The 16802-nt window shown below is 57.2% G+C and overlaps 1 protein-coding gene across 1 annotated transcript in view; it reads left to right on the forward strand.

Moving 5' to 3' along the window:
- The window catches only part of KCNH6 (potassium voltage-gated channel subfamily H member 6), a gene marked incomplete at both ends in the record, with an annotated part of 30134 nt that extends 13865 nt beyond the window's left edge, over positions 1 to 16269 (forward strand). Inside the window, 11 exons of the mRNA XM_080633390.1 lie at positions 3672 to 3883; positions 6732 to 7160; positions 7866 to 8265; positions 8858 to 9057; positions 11117 to 11369; positions 11448 to 11641; positions 12950 to 13049; positions 13298 to 13585; positions 14016 to 14196; positions 15088 to 15286; positions 15982 to 16269. Of these exons, the coding sequence (XP_080489516.1) occupies positions 3672 to 3883; positions 6732 to 7160; positions 7866 to 8265; positions 8858 to 9057; positions 11117 to 11369; positions 11448 to 11641; positions 12950 to 13049; positions 13298 to 13585; positions 14016 to 14196; positions 15088 to 15286; positions 15982 to 16269 (2744 nt within the window). The remainder of the gene's footprint in view (positions 1 to 3671; positions 3884 to 6731; positions 7161 to 7865; positions 8266 to 8857; positions 9058 to 11116; positions 11370 to 11447; positions 11642 to 12949; positions 13050 to 13297; positions 13586 to 14015; positions 14197 to 15087; positions 15287 to 15981) is intronic.
- Between the last annotated feature and the right edge of the window lie 533 nt (positions 16270 to 16802).

The raw sequence follows: 16802 nt of genomic DNA on the forward strand, positions 1-16802 counted from the left end.
GCCGGGTCAGGCTCTGCCTTGAGCAACGTGATGGCATGGGAATAGCGAGTGCCTTGGAGAAGGAAGGGCCATGTCCCCCAAAGCCACCCAAAGTCTTCTGTAGCCTCTTCCCCTGCCAGAGCCCCGTCCCGCTCCAGCCGTCGCATGCAGTTAGGTTACATCTGTGTCTCTTGTGTTTTGTCTCTCTTTCTAACAAGGTCAAGGTAGGAGGTTGAAGTGTAGTCTCCCGTCCCTGCGGCGACTCAAAGTCCAGCGGAAATCTCTGCCCACCAGTGAGTTTGATGGAGTAGCCATTGACTATGGAAAGGTAACCGTAGCTTTGTCTGACCTAAGCCAGGTCCCAGCACTCTTCCTCCGCTCTCCCCATCCCGCTGTCCCTCGGCTGCTGTGGCTCGGGCCGTATTCGGTGTTAGGGGCTCCGGTGCTGGGTCAGTGCTGGGCATAGGGCCCAGCATGGACTGGAAGCGAGCGGCGGTGCTTTGGTGGCATGGGAAAGAGCTGGATGGTGCTGCTCTGCGGGGGGAGCGGGAGAGGTGCTGAGCTCTGAAGCCGGGAGGAAGGTCTGGCTCTGCAGGGCAGGTTATTCTTGATGGCGGAGCTCCAAGGAGTGTTCCCACCTCGAGGAAGGGACGTGGTGATGGCTGCAGGTGACTGGAGCCTGCTCTGAGCAGGGACTTGCAGGGCACAATTCCCATGTTTTCCTGGCAGGGAGCAAGCAGCTCTGGCTCCTTACTCCTCCAGCAAAGACTGCGCTGTCTGCGATGGAGGGCGGTGCTGGCATTGCTGGCATGAGGTTGGTTGGAACTCTTTAGAGATGGCTGTTCTTGGTGGCTTGTCAAAAGTGCTCCGGGCAAAGACGTGCTGTTTTCTGAAGTGCTGTAGCTCAAGGCACAGGGCTGTGGGCCAGAGGCTTTTGCTCTGCTAATGCATCCCCAGGCGCCAGCTTCCCGTTGTGCTGGATGGATCCAGGCAGCCTGGACAAAGCTGCTTCCCAGACCTGTGATACATGAGACGGAAGGTGCCCATTTACTCAGAGGCTGTTGTGCTCATGGCACGTTGAAGATGTAACATTGCTGCATGCTCTGGGTATGATGCTCCTACAGACACCAGTGGTGCTCAAGTCTCTGGGTACCCCCAGGCTGAAGCTGCATGGGGCACTGCAATGGAAGACGTGCATTGAGGACAACCTGATGATCCACCGTGGATCAGCTTTGGTGGAGCTTGGTCAAGTTGGGGCAGCCCAGCAGATACAGGGGCAGCCAACCCCTCCAGACACCCAATTCCAAACCAAGCAGTAAGGTCCTTAGGGATGGTGAGAAGTGCCACGCTTCCTCCCTTGGCCATAGCTGGCACGGGCATAGACCCCTAGGTTTCTGTTCCAGAAGCTGGCTGCTTTGTGCATCCTATTGCAGGAGTTGTTAAAGACTGGAAGCTCTTTAGGTCTCCAGGGAAACAGAAGGTTTAGCAATGGCTGGGGATTGCTGTAGGAGAAGATGGACCACATATGGAGCCCAGCAGCTCCTCCAGTGCTTCCTAGTGCACAGCATGCCCCCTATACAGACACCAGCACAGGACCCCAAGGCACTAACCCTCACCCTTGGTGGTGGCCTGAGCTCTTGCAGCAGGTGAGGGAAGGGCATACCCAGTGGTGGGATGTAGGGACACCATGGAGATGCTCCAGGCAAGCCTATCCTTTAGGGTCTCCTCTTCTCTTCTCGCTCTGGCCTGCTTCCCAGCTGCGCAGCATCACCTCGCAATGCATCCCCCAGCCTTTGGTAGGAGATGGGAGCTGCCAAGGCCCTGGGGTTTTGGTTGCCCCATTGCAGGTCCTGATCCCAGTTGGAGGCGACCTCCGGAACCGCAGCGCTTCCCAGCCCTCTGCCCCTCCTCTTACCTCCCCCGGCTCCCTCTCCTTCCCCCCCAAGCACATGGGGACCCCTTCTAATGAACCGCTTTCTCCCGGCTGTCTTAAAGCCTGGTGGTGACTCCCTGATTTTGAGGGACTTGAAGACATCGCCCAAGGAGAACTGTGTGCAGTCAGAGACCGAATCCCTCCTGGAAAAGGAGCGGAGGCCGAGCCTGGAGGCTGACCCCACTCTGCAACACTCGTCCCCGAAACAAGAGCTTCCCTTGGTGGGCCCGCGAGGGTCGTATTCTGCGTGGGGTTTCTTTCGGTCTCGGCCCGGGGGCAGCTTCCACAGCCTCCGCAGGGTCTCCTCCTTGGACAACTTTGAGGCTGCGAGGTCTGAGTTCCAGAGAAAATTCAGGGAAAGGAGGGCAAATTCAGGTAGGGATAAAACCCCGGAGCTGTGGGTCCTGTTGTGGGTCCAGCACGTCCCGGGGGGGAGGTCTCTTACCCTGCTTTTCCCTCTGTAAAAAGTGGGGATAAGCTGGGATCTGCTCCATGTGATTCCCCTCGGAGGCAGGTCCTGTTCTTTGGGTAGAGCCATCCGTGGTGTTGTGTGCGAGATGTGAGACTGCAGGAGGTTGCGTTTGGATCCCGATCCTTGAGGGAGGGAGGGAGGGAAGGAAGGGTCTGAAGGCAGGTGCATTGTGAGCTGTGTCCATGTGTTGGAGGTGGATGAGACACCAGCAAGGCCACTGCAGGAAATGTACCTCCAGCACGGTGTTCGTGTCCAGACCTCTTGTTCTGCACAGGGAGGTGGTGACAGATATGATGGAGGTCAGGCAAGCAGAGCTTCAGTAACTGGGGTTGGACAGGGATCAGTCTGCGGTGTCTGCCTTCAGAAAATGGGGTGGGGAATCACAATCCTTAGGTTATGGACCCTCAGGAGGGGACACGACATAGAGGGAAGGAAGGGGAGTGAGCAGGGAGACGGGTGGCAGCAGCTCACGGGGCACCTTCAGGATGTCTTCAGACACCTCCTGCCCGTGGGTCAATGTCAGAGTGCAGGGCAGAGAACTGGAAACGTGACCCTGCTCTGCCTGGAGGAGATAGACACTGGTTACAATGCCTTGGGATGCTCCTGAAGGGAATGTGGGTACATGCTCCCTTCCATGACTACACATTGCCTAAGCCTGGCCACCAACTGACCTCCTCGGGGGCTTCCTCCCTGCTCCTGTACTGGGGTGACCCAGAGAGGCAGGTCCCATATCCCTAGGGAAAACTGCTGGAATCCAGCCCCCACTACAGCTCTTCTTCAGGAGATAGCTCTGACCTCCCTACCTGAGCCTGGGGACGGAGTGTGCATCCAAGTGGGGAAACATCCATCTCCTGCCATTTGGTGGCCAAAACCCAAGACAGCAGCTCAGAAGCTTTGTTGATGAGGCTCGAGCATGCAGGGGCGGATGAGACCCACCTCCTCCTTCATCTGTTTTGGGATCCCTTCTTGGTGGGTCTCACTGGGGCTGGTCCCCATCCTGTCACGGTCTTCAGAGGTAGCAAAGGATTTTGGGTGCCTCTGTATTCTGGCAGCTGATCTGAGCCCCCCGAAGGAGGTTTCATGGCTGAAGAGCAGCCCCCTCTTGGGCATCTCAGGTTGGGCTTCGTGTCTTAGCCACCCTGAAGACACCAAGCCTTTATGGCCAGGCAGACATTGGTACCTTGTGGTGGTGCCCACCTCATGGATGCCCTTCACAGAGGCCAGGGCTCTGCAGATTGGCTCCTGCTCGCGCTGCCCTTCTCAATGCTCTTCTCCATCCTCTTTCAGAGGCTTCCCACGTCAAACCCAACCCCCCGAACTCCACCTCGGACTCGGACCTCATGAAGTACCGGACCATCAGCCAGATCCCCCAGTTCACGCTCAACTTCGTGGAGTTCAACCTGGAGAAGCACCGCTCGGGCTCCACCACAGAGATCGAGATCATTGCTCCCCATAAGGTGATGGAGCGCACCCAGAACGTCACCGAGAAGGTCACACAGGTACGTGGGTCCTGGGATGCCACCAAAGGCGTTGGTGGGGTGGTGGAGCTGCCATTGGGGTACAGTCACAACCATTCCTGTGGGTTTTGGAGTTGAGGAGCAGAGAGGGCAGTGATACCTGGAGTTTCTATCCTGGGAAACGCCAGAATCCCTGTGTTTGACTTTAACCTCTTCTGAATGGTTCAAATGCTCCTTTTCGCCCCAAAATCGGTATTTCTGGTAATATGTGGCCACAGGAACACCAGCTCATGGTGGGATGGTGGCCTTGAAGAGGACATGTACGTGCTTGTGGCTTTGTGTGGGTGCTTGGGAGCACCAGTGGTGCCACCAAGGTCCCCAGGGACAGCAGATGGCACTGCACGGTCACCAACACGCATGGCACTGCACTGTCCCTGCAGGGGACACTTGTGGCACTGCCCTGTCACTAACAGGGACATGCACGGCCTTGCACTGTCCCATAGGGGACACACGGATGTCGGTGGGTGTGAAAGGTGCTGCTTCACCCTGCAATTGAATAGGGAGCTCTCCCCCGTGGGGAAACTGAGGCACGGGAGAGCCATGATGTACAAAATACACCTCGGGGCAGCTCCCGCTGGTGCTGGTAGCAGTTAAGGGAAGTGACCCCAGAAATCCTCTGGGATTGACAGTTTGATCCATCAGAGCGGGGCTGTCCTCCCATCTCAGTGCCAGCAAACCTTTCCCTTCATGACCCCCACGCACAGTGGAGTCTCCCTGCAGCACGGGGCAGGTTTTAGGCTTGTTGTCCCCCTGGTTTGTCCCTTTCATCCCAAAGTCCACCCAGTCCCCCTGATCTGGGAGTGACTGCAGTGACATGGGATCATCCCATGGACACCCCAGTGGGACAGTGAGCAGCTTCCATGGCCCCATCACAAGGGATACCCATGCAGTGGGGACCGCTGGGGTGATGCTGGGGTGGTGGCACCAATCGTTGTAGGGTGATGGGATCAGAGATGATGGGTGATGGCTGCAGTGCATCCCTGCAGCACCCACAGAGGTCAACCCTCCCTTTGCTTTCAATCTCCAGGTGGGATGGAAATGGGGATGGGATGGGGATGGGGATGGAGATGGGGATGGGATGGACCTCTCCTCCCCACCACATCTCCCCATGGCCTCCAGGGTCCTGCCTGTCCTCATCCCAAGGTCCCCCAGGCATCCTGCCAAGCCACAGCTCCCTGCTCCTGGATGCTGAATAATTCATGGATGAGGCAGAGACAGCGGTGAGACACCACTAATGGCATCTAAAAATATGGGCTGGCAGGCAGGGAAAGGCAGACATCGGCTGCTCCACGGGGAGGTCCAGCCCCACCGTGAGGGGCAAAGAGGGACAAGGCTGTGGCTCTGCATTGGTTTAGATGCTCTTTTGGGGGTTCTTTTCCCTTTTCTGCCTCAAATCTTTGGCGTTGGGTTGTTGTATTAATTCCTACCAGGAAAAGTATGGGGTTTGACCTGCTCTCACGAGCTGGGTGCCAGGAGCAGGGATGGGGACCCAAACTCAGGACTGGCCCCTCGGAGCTGTCTCCAGCCAGGCAGGATTGGGGGGGGGGGGAGTTCAGCTGCTGAGGATAGGGATGTTGCTGGTTTTCCTAAAGGTGTAGGAGCCCATCTGGGCACGTCTTAGCTTTGGGAACAAGCGTTTCCCCAGCGTTGCCGTGTCCCCTTCCTCACGGAGCCAGTCTCAAACCCATCCCGTATCCCATTCCCCTCCGCAGCGCCCGTTCCCCTGCGCAACGATTGTGTTTGGGTCACTTTTTCCAGTCCCTCCCCTCTCCATGTGCCAGCCGACGTCGGCGGCTCCCGCTGCTCCATTGGCGCTTCCATCCCCACGGGGGCTCCGGCATCGACCGCCTTTGATTAATCCCCACTGGGCTCCCCGATGCCCTTCGCGTCCCACCATGCGCGGCTGCACGGGCGATGCCACGGCCCCGGTGCTGCGCCCGCTGTGCCGGTTGCTGCCGGGGCGCACGGGACTGGGGACCCCCATGCTGGACACCCGCACCTCGAGGCTCAGCTGCAGCCTGGGGCGCCGGGCGAGCTGCAGGCAGGTAGGAGCAGGGGGGCACTGATAGAACAGGGCTTCAGGATGGAGGAGTGGTGATGGGTGGTGGGATGGGGCCGTAGGGATGGATCCGCTCTGGGTCACAGCAGCAGGAGCCCTTGGGAAGCCCTTGAATAAGGCAGGTGTCTGTGCAGGAGGATCTGACTGCCCCCAGCTCCCTTCTGTCACCATCTCTCAGCCCTCCCTTGCATTGTGTCCCCAAGGGTGGCTCCAGAGTCCGCCAGGAGCTGGCACTGGTCCTGGGGAGCTGGGATAGAGCTGGGACATGCGGGAACTCCCTGGTGCTGTGGGAGTGTGTCCCCATGAGGGCAAACAGACCTGGGGACAGATGGGAGGGTGTTAGCATGCTGGTGGCAGGTCACCCCCTCCCTGGGGATGCTCTCTGCAAGGGACACCCATTACCTCCTGGGCTGGTGGCACCAGAAGGCATAGCAGGAGGCACTTTTCTCTCTGCTGGTAGGGTCTGAAGGGCACAAAGCAGGTAAAGAGCTGCCCCAAGGGTGCTCTGGCCATCAGAGACAGACAATGAGCCGAGCAGACCTCGGTAAAGGTTGGATTCATCTTAAAGGTCGTTTCCAACCTGGTTGGTTCTGATTCTATAGCAGTCAACTCGCCTTGCTGCCTCCTGGACAAACACACATGAAGGCAACAAAGGTGAAAAGGATGTAGGAAACTCACTGCATGCTCCTCACTGCATTTGAGAGCCCCTTGTCCAGCTCCTGGCCTTATCCAACCTCTCTCCTGGTCCTCCTCACATCCATCTCCTGGCAGGTGCTGTCCCTGGGTGCTGATGTCCTCCCCGAGTACAAGCTGCAGGCACCACGCATCCACCGATGGACCATCCTGCACTACAGCCCCTTCAAGGCCGTGTGGGACTGGCTCATCCTTTTGCTGGTCATCTACACAGCTGTCTTCACCCCGTACTCAGCCGCCTTCCTGCTCAACGAGGAGCAAGTGGAGGAGAAGCATTGGGACTGCAGCTACTCCTGCGACCCGCTCAACATCATCGACCTCATCGTGGACATCATGTTCATCGTGGACATCATCATCAACTTCCGTACCACCTACGTCAACATCAACGACGAGGTGGTGAGCCACCCCGGCAAGATCGCCATCCACTACTTCAAGGGGTGGTTCCTCATCGACATGGTCGCTGCCATCCCCTTTGACCTGCTCATCTTCCGCTCCGGCTCTGATGAGGTACAGGCAGGTCCATCAGGAATGAGGGGGGACTCCTGGGTGGACAGCAAGAGATGGAAGGGAGAGGGAGAAAGGGCTATGGATGGCTTGATGTAAGCGGTGGATGGCTGCAAGGAGAGGGGTGGTCAGAGGGATGGACAAGTATGTTACTAAGCTGCTGAGATTTTATTGAGTAGGGCCAGACACCACACAGACCCTACTGCAAGTGCTAAGACAGCGTCTAACTGGGCCCACTGCCCTTGCTGGGGCTGACCCAGCAGAGCAGGCTGGAAGCTCAGTTTAGGGACTGAATTTGGGGTTGCATTGCCAGCCAGACTCAGGATGTTGGCAGTGGGATGGCCCTGTGGTTACTGTGCTACCTGGAGCCTTCACCTCAGCTGAGAGCCTGTGGGGTGGGTGAAAGGCAGCTGGTTTGGGAGCAATAGTTGGCAAGGAGAGGACCCATCAGGAAACACAAACCTTGGCTCCTCTCACTTGCTCTCCTGTAATCCCAGAGCTTGTTGCCTTTATGGTCAGCAGAGTGGAACAGCCCTTTCTGTGGTATGATCCATGAAACCGATTTCAGATGTCACCTCCAGGACAAGGTGATTCATGCTCTAGAAATGCATCTTCATCCTTCAAAGGGAGCACAGATAGGCTGGAGACATGCCTTGGGCCAGATTTACCCCCTGCTTATCCGTAAGGAATCTCACCTCTCCCCTGCAGACCACCACCCTCATTGGCCTCCTGAAGACTGCCCGGTTGCTGCGCCTGGTCCGCGTAGCCCGCAAGCTGGACCGGTACTCCGAGTATGGAGCAGCCGTGCTCTTCCTCCTCATGTGCACCTTCGCCCTCATCGCCCACTGGCTGGCCTGCATCTGGTACGCCATCGGCAATGTGGAGCGGCCCTACATGGAGCACAAGATCGGTTGGTTGGACAACCTGGGAGACCAGATCGGCAAGCGCTACAATGACAGCGACCTCTCCTCCGGCCCATCCATCAAGGATAAATACGTCACTGCTCTCTACTTCACCTTCAGCAGCCTCACCAGCGTGGGGTTTGGCAATGTCTCACCCAACACCAACTCTGAGAAGATCTTCTCCATCTGTGTTATGCTCATTGGCTGTGAGTGCCCCCGCATGTGTCCTGCTGTCCCCATCCCTGCTTTGGAGGTTGGAGGAGAAACAGGGAGAGCACATGGGATTTTCAGCCTGGAGAAGAGGAGCTGAGTGGAGACCTCAGAGCAGCTTCCAGTATCTGAAGGGGGCTACAAAGATGCTGGAGAGGGACTCTTCATAGAGACTAAGGACAAGGGATGATGGGTTCAACTGAAACAGGGGAGATTTAGGTTAGATATAAGGAAGAAGCTCTTCCCTGTGAGGGTGGTGAGGCGCTGGAACAGGTTGCCTAAAGAAGTAGTGAATTCTCCATCCCTGGCAGTGTTCAAGGCCAGGTTGGACACAGGGGCTTGGAGCAACCTGCCCTAGTAGAAGGTGTCCCTGCTCGTGGCAGGGGGTTGGAACTGGATGATCCTAAGGTCTCTTCCAACTCAAACCATTCTACGATTCCATGATTTTAAGAGAGTATCTTACTGCACCTATGCTGCTTCTGCACAGACAAATAGGCAGAAAAATGGGTTTCAGAATCCCAGTGGTTTCAGGTCCGTGGCAGATCTGGGTTTCGGCCGGTCCCGCTGAGTCCTGTCCTCTCGTTGCAGCTCTGATGTACGCCAGCATCTTCGGCAACGTCTCCGCTATCATCCAGCGCTTGTACTCGGGCACAGCCCGTTACCACACACAGATGCTGCGGGTCAAGGAGTTCATCCGCTTCCATCAGATCCCCAACCCCCTGCGCCAGCGCCTGGAGGAGTATTTCCAGCATGCCTGGTCCTACACCAACGGCATCGACATGAATGCGGTGAGTACGCGGCACGGAGGTCCCACGTCCTCGTGGCACCTTGTCCTGAACAACCCAGGTTCTAGCCCAAACAAACCCATCCTTTCAATTAGGGAGGCAGGAGAAGACTTGGGAGGCTGGAGGCAGTCTGCCCATCCCTTTCTCCTTCTCCCCATCTCTCTGTCCATCCCTATGCATCTATTCAGAGGCCATGAAGACGCTTCTTGGCTGGAGCGCAGGTTTGGTGCTGGCGCACTGGTGAGGAGCTCAGAGTCCTCACCAGCACCAAGCACTTCCCAGCCAGTGTCTGTTGGTGTCACAGAGCCACGGAGCACGGATCGATCCAGCTCCTCTCCTCTCCGCCGGTTGCTAAGCAAAGTGCATCCCGCTCTCAGCAGCAGGGAAAGGAGGGCATTTAAATAAACCTCGATCCATTTTAATTAGAGCCGGGAGAAGAGGATGTTTGCTGGCAAAGGGGGATCAATGTGGGGCCATGGCGCCGTGTCTCCGAGCCTGGCAGGGAACTTAGTACCAATGACACCCGGGCAGCATGAGGATGAGGAGGGGGCTCAGCCAAGGAGTCCTGGGCTGGGGATGAGGGGGCAGGACTCAACTCATGGGTACAGGGTGTAAAATGTGCAAGACAGAGAGGAACAAGGAAGGACAAGACAAGGAGAGAGATGGGATCTTGTACTCCCCATCTCTTGGCCCTGGGCAGGTCATTGGCCCACTCATTCTCAGTTCATGCCGCCTTCTTTCCTATGACTTGATGCTCTTCCATCCCTGACCAGCATCAGGACACAGATTTGCATGAATCCAACCTCTCTTGTCTTCAGTTGCTGCTGCCACATTAAAGGACTGGGCAGCATTTGGGAGAGCTTTGGGTTAAACCTCTCCCATGGGAGGAGACCTCAGTGGCAATGACTAGAAGCAAAGCCATGGCATCCTACCAAGCCTGGGTTCTCCTGGCTTATTGCAAACCCAGGTCACAAATCCCTTGTGACAAGCTGAGCTTGCGGCTTGGACGTGCTGTCGCTCACACCAATTCCTGCTGGGTGCTGCTGAGATGCAATCCCAGCTGATCAATCATCCCACAGCCCGATCAATTCATCCATCCCTCATTTCCCAGGAGGGAATCTAAGGCACTGCCATTAGCCTGTGGGATCCTGATGGAGCAGCCCGGATGGCCCAGATTTGACTGCCAACAGGATGTGAGCACAGAGGAAAGCCCTAGGGCCAAAACCAGCCCAAACCCAGGCATATTTTACCCCAGCACCATGAGTAGCAGCAGCATATTGGGAGTTTGACCTTGATTTCACCTTCAGATTTAGCCCTTGTTCAACACAAGGTGTTTGCCACAGGTATATTTGCTGCACACAACTGGCCCGTGCTGCTGCTTGGCACTCAGGCAGGTGATGTTTAATTAGGACAGCACTTCGTTACCAGTCTGAGCTCTCACTCAGCCAGGATTAGTGGGCGTAAAGATGAAAAGGGGGAAATGCCACCAGTGGGTATAAATAGGTTGAGCTGGTTGTTGTTATTTATTGCTCTCATCCCTGGCCACCTGCAGGGACAGGCAGGCAGGCATCCAACACGGGAAGATCAGAGATGTTCCCAGCTTCTGGGCTCAGGGGCTACCCCTTTGGCACAGCCATGCTGGGGAAGCCACTGCCTGGAGAAGAGAAGCTGTGTGGAGAGCTCAGAGCAGCTTCCAAGTGTCCGAAGGGGGCTACAAGGATGCTGGAGAGGGACTCGATAGGACAAGGGGTGATGGGTTCAAACCGAAACAGGGTACGTTCAGGTCAGAGATAAGGCAGAAGCTCTTCCCTGTGAGGGTGCTGAGGCGCTGGCCCAGGGTGCCCAGAGAAGCTGTGGCTGCCCCATCCCTGGCAGTGTTCAAGGCCAGGTTGGACACAGGGGCTTGGAGCAAGCTGCTCCAGTGGAAGGTGCCCCTGTCCATGGCAAGGGGCTGGAGCTGGATGAGCTTTAAGGTCCCCTCCAACCCAAACCATTCCATGATCCTATGACTGCATGCTGTGTGGTGCAGATGGTGGCGTGATCTCTCCCTTGCTTTTTGCAGGTGCTGAAGGGTTTCCCTGACTGCCTGCAGGCAGACATCTGCCTGCACCTCAACCGCACGCTGCTGCAGAACTGCAAAGCCTTCCGAGGAGCCAGCAAAGGCTGCCTGCGCGCCCTGGCCATGAAGTTCAAGACCACTCACGCACCGCCCGGAGACACCTTGGTGCACTACGGGGATGTTCTCACCACGCTCTACTTCATCTCCCGGGGCTCCATCGAGATCCTCCGGGAAGACATTGTGGTGGCAATCTTAGGTGGAGAAGTCCTTCCTTGTGCGAGGGCAAGGGGTGATGGGCAAGGAGCTAGACCCTAACAGCTGTCTCTTGGCACAGGGAAGAACGACATCTTTGGAGAGCCCATCAGCCTCTACGCCCGCCCAGGGAAGTCCAACGCTGACGTGAGGGCTCTGACCTACTGCGACTTGCACAAGATCCAGCGGGAGGATCTGCTGGAGGTCCTGGACATGTACCCAGCCTTCTCCGACAACTTCTGGAGCAACCTGGAGATCACCTTCAACCTGCGAGATGTGAGTGCCAGGGCTGTCCCAGGGAGGGTCAATGCCTTTGGGAAGTGCAAGGGCCGAGGCAAGGATGCAGACAAGTGCTCCTCACTCAACTGGGTGATGCCCTGGCCAACAGCCATGTTTCCAAGATACTCTCCATGGGGTTCTGATTCCCCCCAGAGCACACTGCACATCTCTAAGCTCTTCAGAAGGGTGGCCCCCCAAGCCATGTTGGTATTGCTCTTTGACTTCAACTTTATGCCTGGATTTCGTCCTTTCCTCACAGTTGCTTTCAGAGACACCTGCCTGGTGAGATAGAAAAGAAAGGCAAACCCCCTCTATGTCCTCGTACCACCTCAGGGTGCTCCTTCCCTCCCCATGGCCCTCAACTCAATCTCACAGCAACAAGGCCACCCTCTAGGATCCCCTGAGCTCTGAACCAGTCCAGGACTCACTGGGTGGGACAGGGCAGTGATGGAGAACCAAAGGGAGCTGGAAACCAGCCCTAAGGAGGATGCTGAATGGGCTGTAACCCACATGGCACCCATGGATGAGATATGGCACCCACGGATGGGCCATGGTGCTTATGGATGGGCCATGGCACATATGGACGGGCCACGGCACCCATGGACGGGACATAGCATGCATGGATAGGACATTGCACCCATGGATGGGACATGGCACCCATGGACAGGCCATGGCACCCATGGACGGGACATAGCATGCATGGATAGGACATTGCACCCATGGATAGGCCATGGCATCCATGCATGAGCTATGGCATCTATGGATGAGCTATGGCATCTATGGATGAGCCATGGCATCCATGGATGAGCCATGGCATCCATGGATGGGATATGGCACCCATAGATGGGCCTTGGCACCCATGGACAGGCCATGGCACCCATGGATGGGACATGGCACCCATGGACGGGACATGGCACCCATGGATAGGACATTGCACCCATGGATAGGCCATGGCATCCATGCATGAGCTATGGCATCTATGGATGAGCTATGGCATCTATGGATGAGCCATGGCATCCATTGATGAGCCATGGCATCCATGGATGGGATATGGCACCCACAGATGGGCCTTGGCACCCATGGACAGGCCATGGCATCCATGGATGGGATATGGCACCCATGGATGGGACATAGCACCCATGGGTGGGACATAGCATGCATGGATGGGATATGGCACCCACAGATGGGCCATGCCGCCCATGGACGGGACACCGCACACATGATGGGCCATGGCACCCATGGATGATCCATGGCACCCATGGGTGGGCCACGGCCCGCTGGTGACCAGCCCCCCTCGCCCCGCAGGCAGACAGCGTTCCCCGCTCTCCGCTCAGTGAGGAGTACGACTGCACGTACCGGCGGGTGCGCCGGCGCAAGCACTCCCTGTGCCAGCCCAACCAGCCTGGTGAGTCCTGCAGCACCAGCACCGCCTGAGGGCTGCGGATCATCCTGTACCTGCTGCCCTGGAGGAGCCCCAGAGCACAGGCAGCTCTTGGTGCCTCCATCCCCGCAGTGCTGGGGGCACCCATGCTGCCTTCCATCCCTCTCTTCTTCTCCTTAGGGTGCCTCAGCTTATGGGTACCCTTGAGGGGATGGGGGCTGGTTTTGCCATGGGTGGTGCTCCCCACATTAACCTGTTGTGCTGCCCCACAGACCCAGACACGGGCATCTCTGATGCAGAGCAGTATCACACCTACTCAGAGCTCACCAACCCGCAGGACCCGCTGAGTAAGGACCAGTGGGACGACAGGGGCAGCAGCACCACTCCCTGCTCCCAGACCAGTGATGATGAAGCCAAGACCGGCAGCCCTAGGAAAGCTGAGCCCTTCCCCACGTCCAAAAAGGAGCATTTGGCTCTGCCCACACTCAGCCTCGTCACCACGGGCGCCGGCAGCACGGAGGTTGGCAAGCAGGCAGCGGAGAGCAGCCTGTCCTATGCAGGTACCACAGTGTAGCCCGAAGCTGGCAGGAGGGTGGTGGGAGATGCTTGGACATGATGACCTTGTTGGCCTTGTCTTGGGGCAGAGTGGATCTGAGGGCAGCCAAGAGTCTTTGCTGCCTTTTGCCCCCAGTATTATCTGCTCTGTCCCTCCCCTGCCCTGCAGTTTCTCTTAGCACACCTTTGGAACCATCTCAAGAGGCCAAATGTGCCTTCCATAGATGTGTTGGGTGCCAGTGTGATGGAGTGTCCATGAGCACCTTGGGTCCCCAGAAGCACCTCAGGTGCTAGGGTAATAGATTCTCTCCACATATGTCAGGGTGATGGCTCTCCATCGTGTTGGGTGGTGGATTCTGGAGCACCTCCATGTCAATGAGACTGAAAGATGCAAGACAGAAGTGCTGATAGAAGTGATGTGTCCTCTCCTTCCAGCCACCCCCATGGACATCCCCAATGTGTTCTCCTTCTGGGAGGACCGAAGGCCAAGCCACCACCCGGAGCCATTGCAACACATCTCCTTGGTACACAGCTCGCAGGATGTGCCCCTGCACAGCGACTACAGACCAGGACAGATCGAGTCCAGGCTGGAGCTCCTGCAGGCTCAGCTCAGCAGGTAGGCTCATCCCTGGGATGCAGGGATGGAGATAAACTAGGAAGCCATCACCATAGCTCTCTATGGGTCACTGCAGCTCTCTATGGAGTCTCTATGGGTCTCCGCTGGGACACTGCATTCCTTGGGGAGGTGATGGGAGCACCTTGCAAATGCAGCAGCTTCTCAAACCGCAAGTCGTGGCCCTGGGGATCTGCTGCTTTGCTGCTGCTTCCAAACTCAGTGCAACACCAGACATGAAACCACCCCCTGAGCCCTTTGCAGGGCTCCTCTTGCTGCTGCAAAGAGCTGCAAGCATCCTCTTGCTTGGGCATGAGCCTCATGTGCATCATTGCCCTTTAAATGAGAAATACCCAACCTAAACCTCCCCTGGTGCAGCTTGAGGCCATTTCGTCTTGTCCCATCCCTTGCTCCTCAGTTAAAACCAGTTGGCACCAAGCTGCCTCCCTCCCGTCCGTCAGCACAGGCAGCTGGCCTGGAGAACTGATCCAGATTAAACCGAACCATTGCAACTCCTTCCCCTCTCCAGAGCAGTTTTAGCTTTGTTCAGGTCCCTGCTCCAGATCCTGGCTGGGCTCCACAAAAGATTGGCCAGGGGATGATGTAGTGCGGCAGGATGGATGGAGCGTTGGGGGACATGGCTCAGAGCGAGGTGCCCCTGCCCGTGGCAGGGGGTTGGAACCAGATGATCTTAAGGTCCTTTCCAACCCAAACCATTCCATGATTCTATTCCATGATGGATCTTTCTGTAGCAGCACTGGTTTGAATCTCTGCTAAAACCTCACCAGGCAAAGCATCTTCACCCTCACATTGGTGCCTGCTCCCCAGTGTCTCACATCCTCCTATGGCTCTCATGGGATGCACTCGGCTAACTCCAGGCTGCTCTGTCCCCAGGCTGGAGTCCAGGATGTCATCAGATATCAGTATAATCCTCCAGCTCCTGCAGCGCCAGCTCTCCCAAGTGCCGCCCGCATACAGCCCCATCTCGCCATCCTCTCACAGCCTGGCCATGTACAGCATCCTCCCGCGGAGCCTGGAGCCGCTCACCCCCTGCGCACCCCCGGAGGACCACGAGCCGACCACGCCGGAGCAGGTAAAGCCACCCCTGGTGTCCCAGCCCCAGGTCCAGGCAAAGCCCAAGGGTCTTAAAATGGGAGCTGATGTACCTGGAGATGCTTCTGCCCAGTGCATCACTCACTGAGCAGCTCCCGTACGGAGGCAGGCTGAGAACATTGGGGCTGTTCAGCCTGGAGAAGAGAAACTGCGTGGAGACCTCAGAGCAGCTTCCAGTGTCTGAAGGGGGCTACAAGGATGCTGGGGATGGACTCTTCATCAGGGACTGGAGTGACAGGACAAGGGGTGATGGGTTCAAACTGAAACAGGGGAAGTTCAGGTTGGAGATAAGGCAGAAGCTCTTCAATATGAGAGTGCTGAGGCGCTGGCCCAGGGTGCCCAGAGAAGCTGTGGCTGCCCCATCCCTGGCAGTGCTCAAGGCCAGGTTGGACACAGGGGCTTGGAGCAAGCTGCTCCAGTGGAAGGTGTCCCTGCCCGTGGCAGGGGTTGGAACTGGGTGATCCTAAAGTCCTTTCCAACCCAAACCATTCTATGATTTGGGGGCCCCGGCTGCCATCCCCAGCACTACCCGTTTGCCCCATCAGCATGGAGGGGAGCGGGTTCCTCTGCTCATGCAAATAAAACATCTGGGGCTTGGAGCCTGATGGGGTGAGGAGGGAGCGAGCCTTGGGGTTGGTTTTACCATCACCCACCCGGTTCCTCCTTTCCCAGCAGAGCCCGAGCTACGCGGAGGTAGAAAAGTTCCACTTGAAATCCAGGGACTCCTCATCAAGCGGGATGCACTTGGCTGCGGCATCCAACCAGACCATGGTGGTCTGCTCCGAGCAGGAGCATCACTCCCCCCCTCTGCCGAACCCAGAGCCTGCCCACCAAAGGGCACCAAACCTGCAGGGACTGTGCCGGGGCTCTCGTTTCCCTTCCCTGCCTGAGCACTTGGAGGCATCTCCCGAGCACCAGGACATTCAGAGACACCGCTCCGACCCCGTGCTTCCTGGCAGTTAGAGACGTGGGGGCTGCCAAGCAAGCCAAGAGGAACCTCAACTGCAGGCTCGGTCGGTTGATGTTGGTTTTGACTGTGAGGGTGAGACAAAGGACAATGCCATTGGCTCAGGGGTGTAACTCGGAGCTGTCTTCTGCCACCGTGGAAGGAGGAGGAGAGTGACCGGCTTCCAAGGTCAGCGTTTGCCAGCGGTTCCCATAGAGTAGGCTGATTTCATTCGCACATCCTAGTGAACCCCGAGCAGTTCTCTCTTGCAGCCACCAGCCAAACGGTGCCCACCACCTCCTCCTCCTTGCCAAGGCTTCCTATCGAGCATGGCACAAGCGACCAGAGGAGAGCAAAGGCCACTTTGCTGCCAGCTCCTTGGAGCAGGGATGCGTTGGCGCTGGGTTTAGATACCCCATTACAGAAGGTGGTCACTGGAGGAGCAGGTCTCCATAGCGTGGTACTGGGGGAGATGCAGGTGGGAAGCCCAGGATAAGGACAGAGGACAGAAGAGAAACTAGAGGCCAGCAGCCCCTTCCACTTCAGCATG

The sequence above is a fragment of the Psittacula echo genome, assembly GCF_963264785.1.
Source record: "Psittacula echo genome assembly, chromosome: 23".
Lineage (NCBI taxonomy): Eukaryota > Metazoa > Chordata > Aves > Psittaciformes > Psittacidae > Psittacula > Psittacula echo.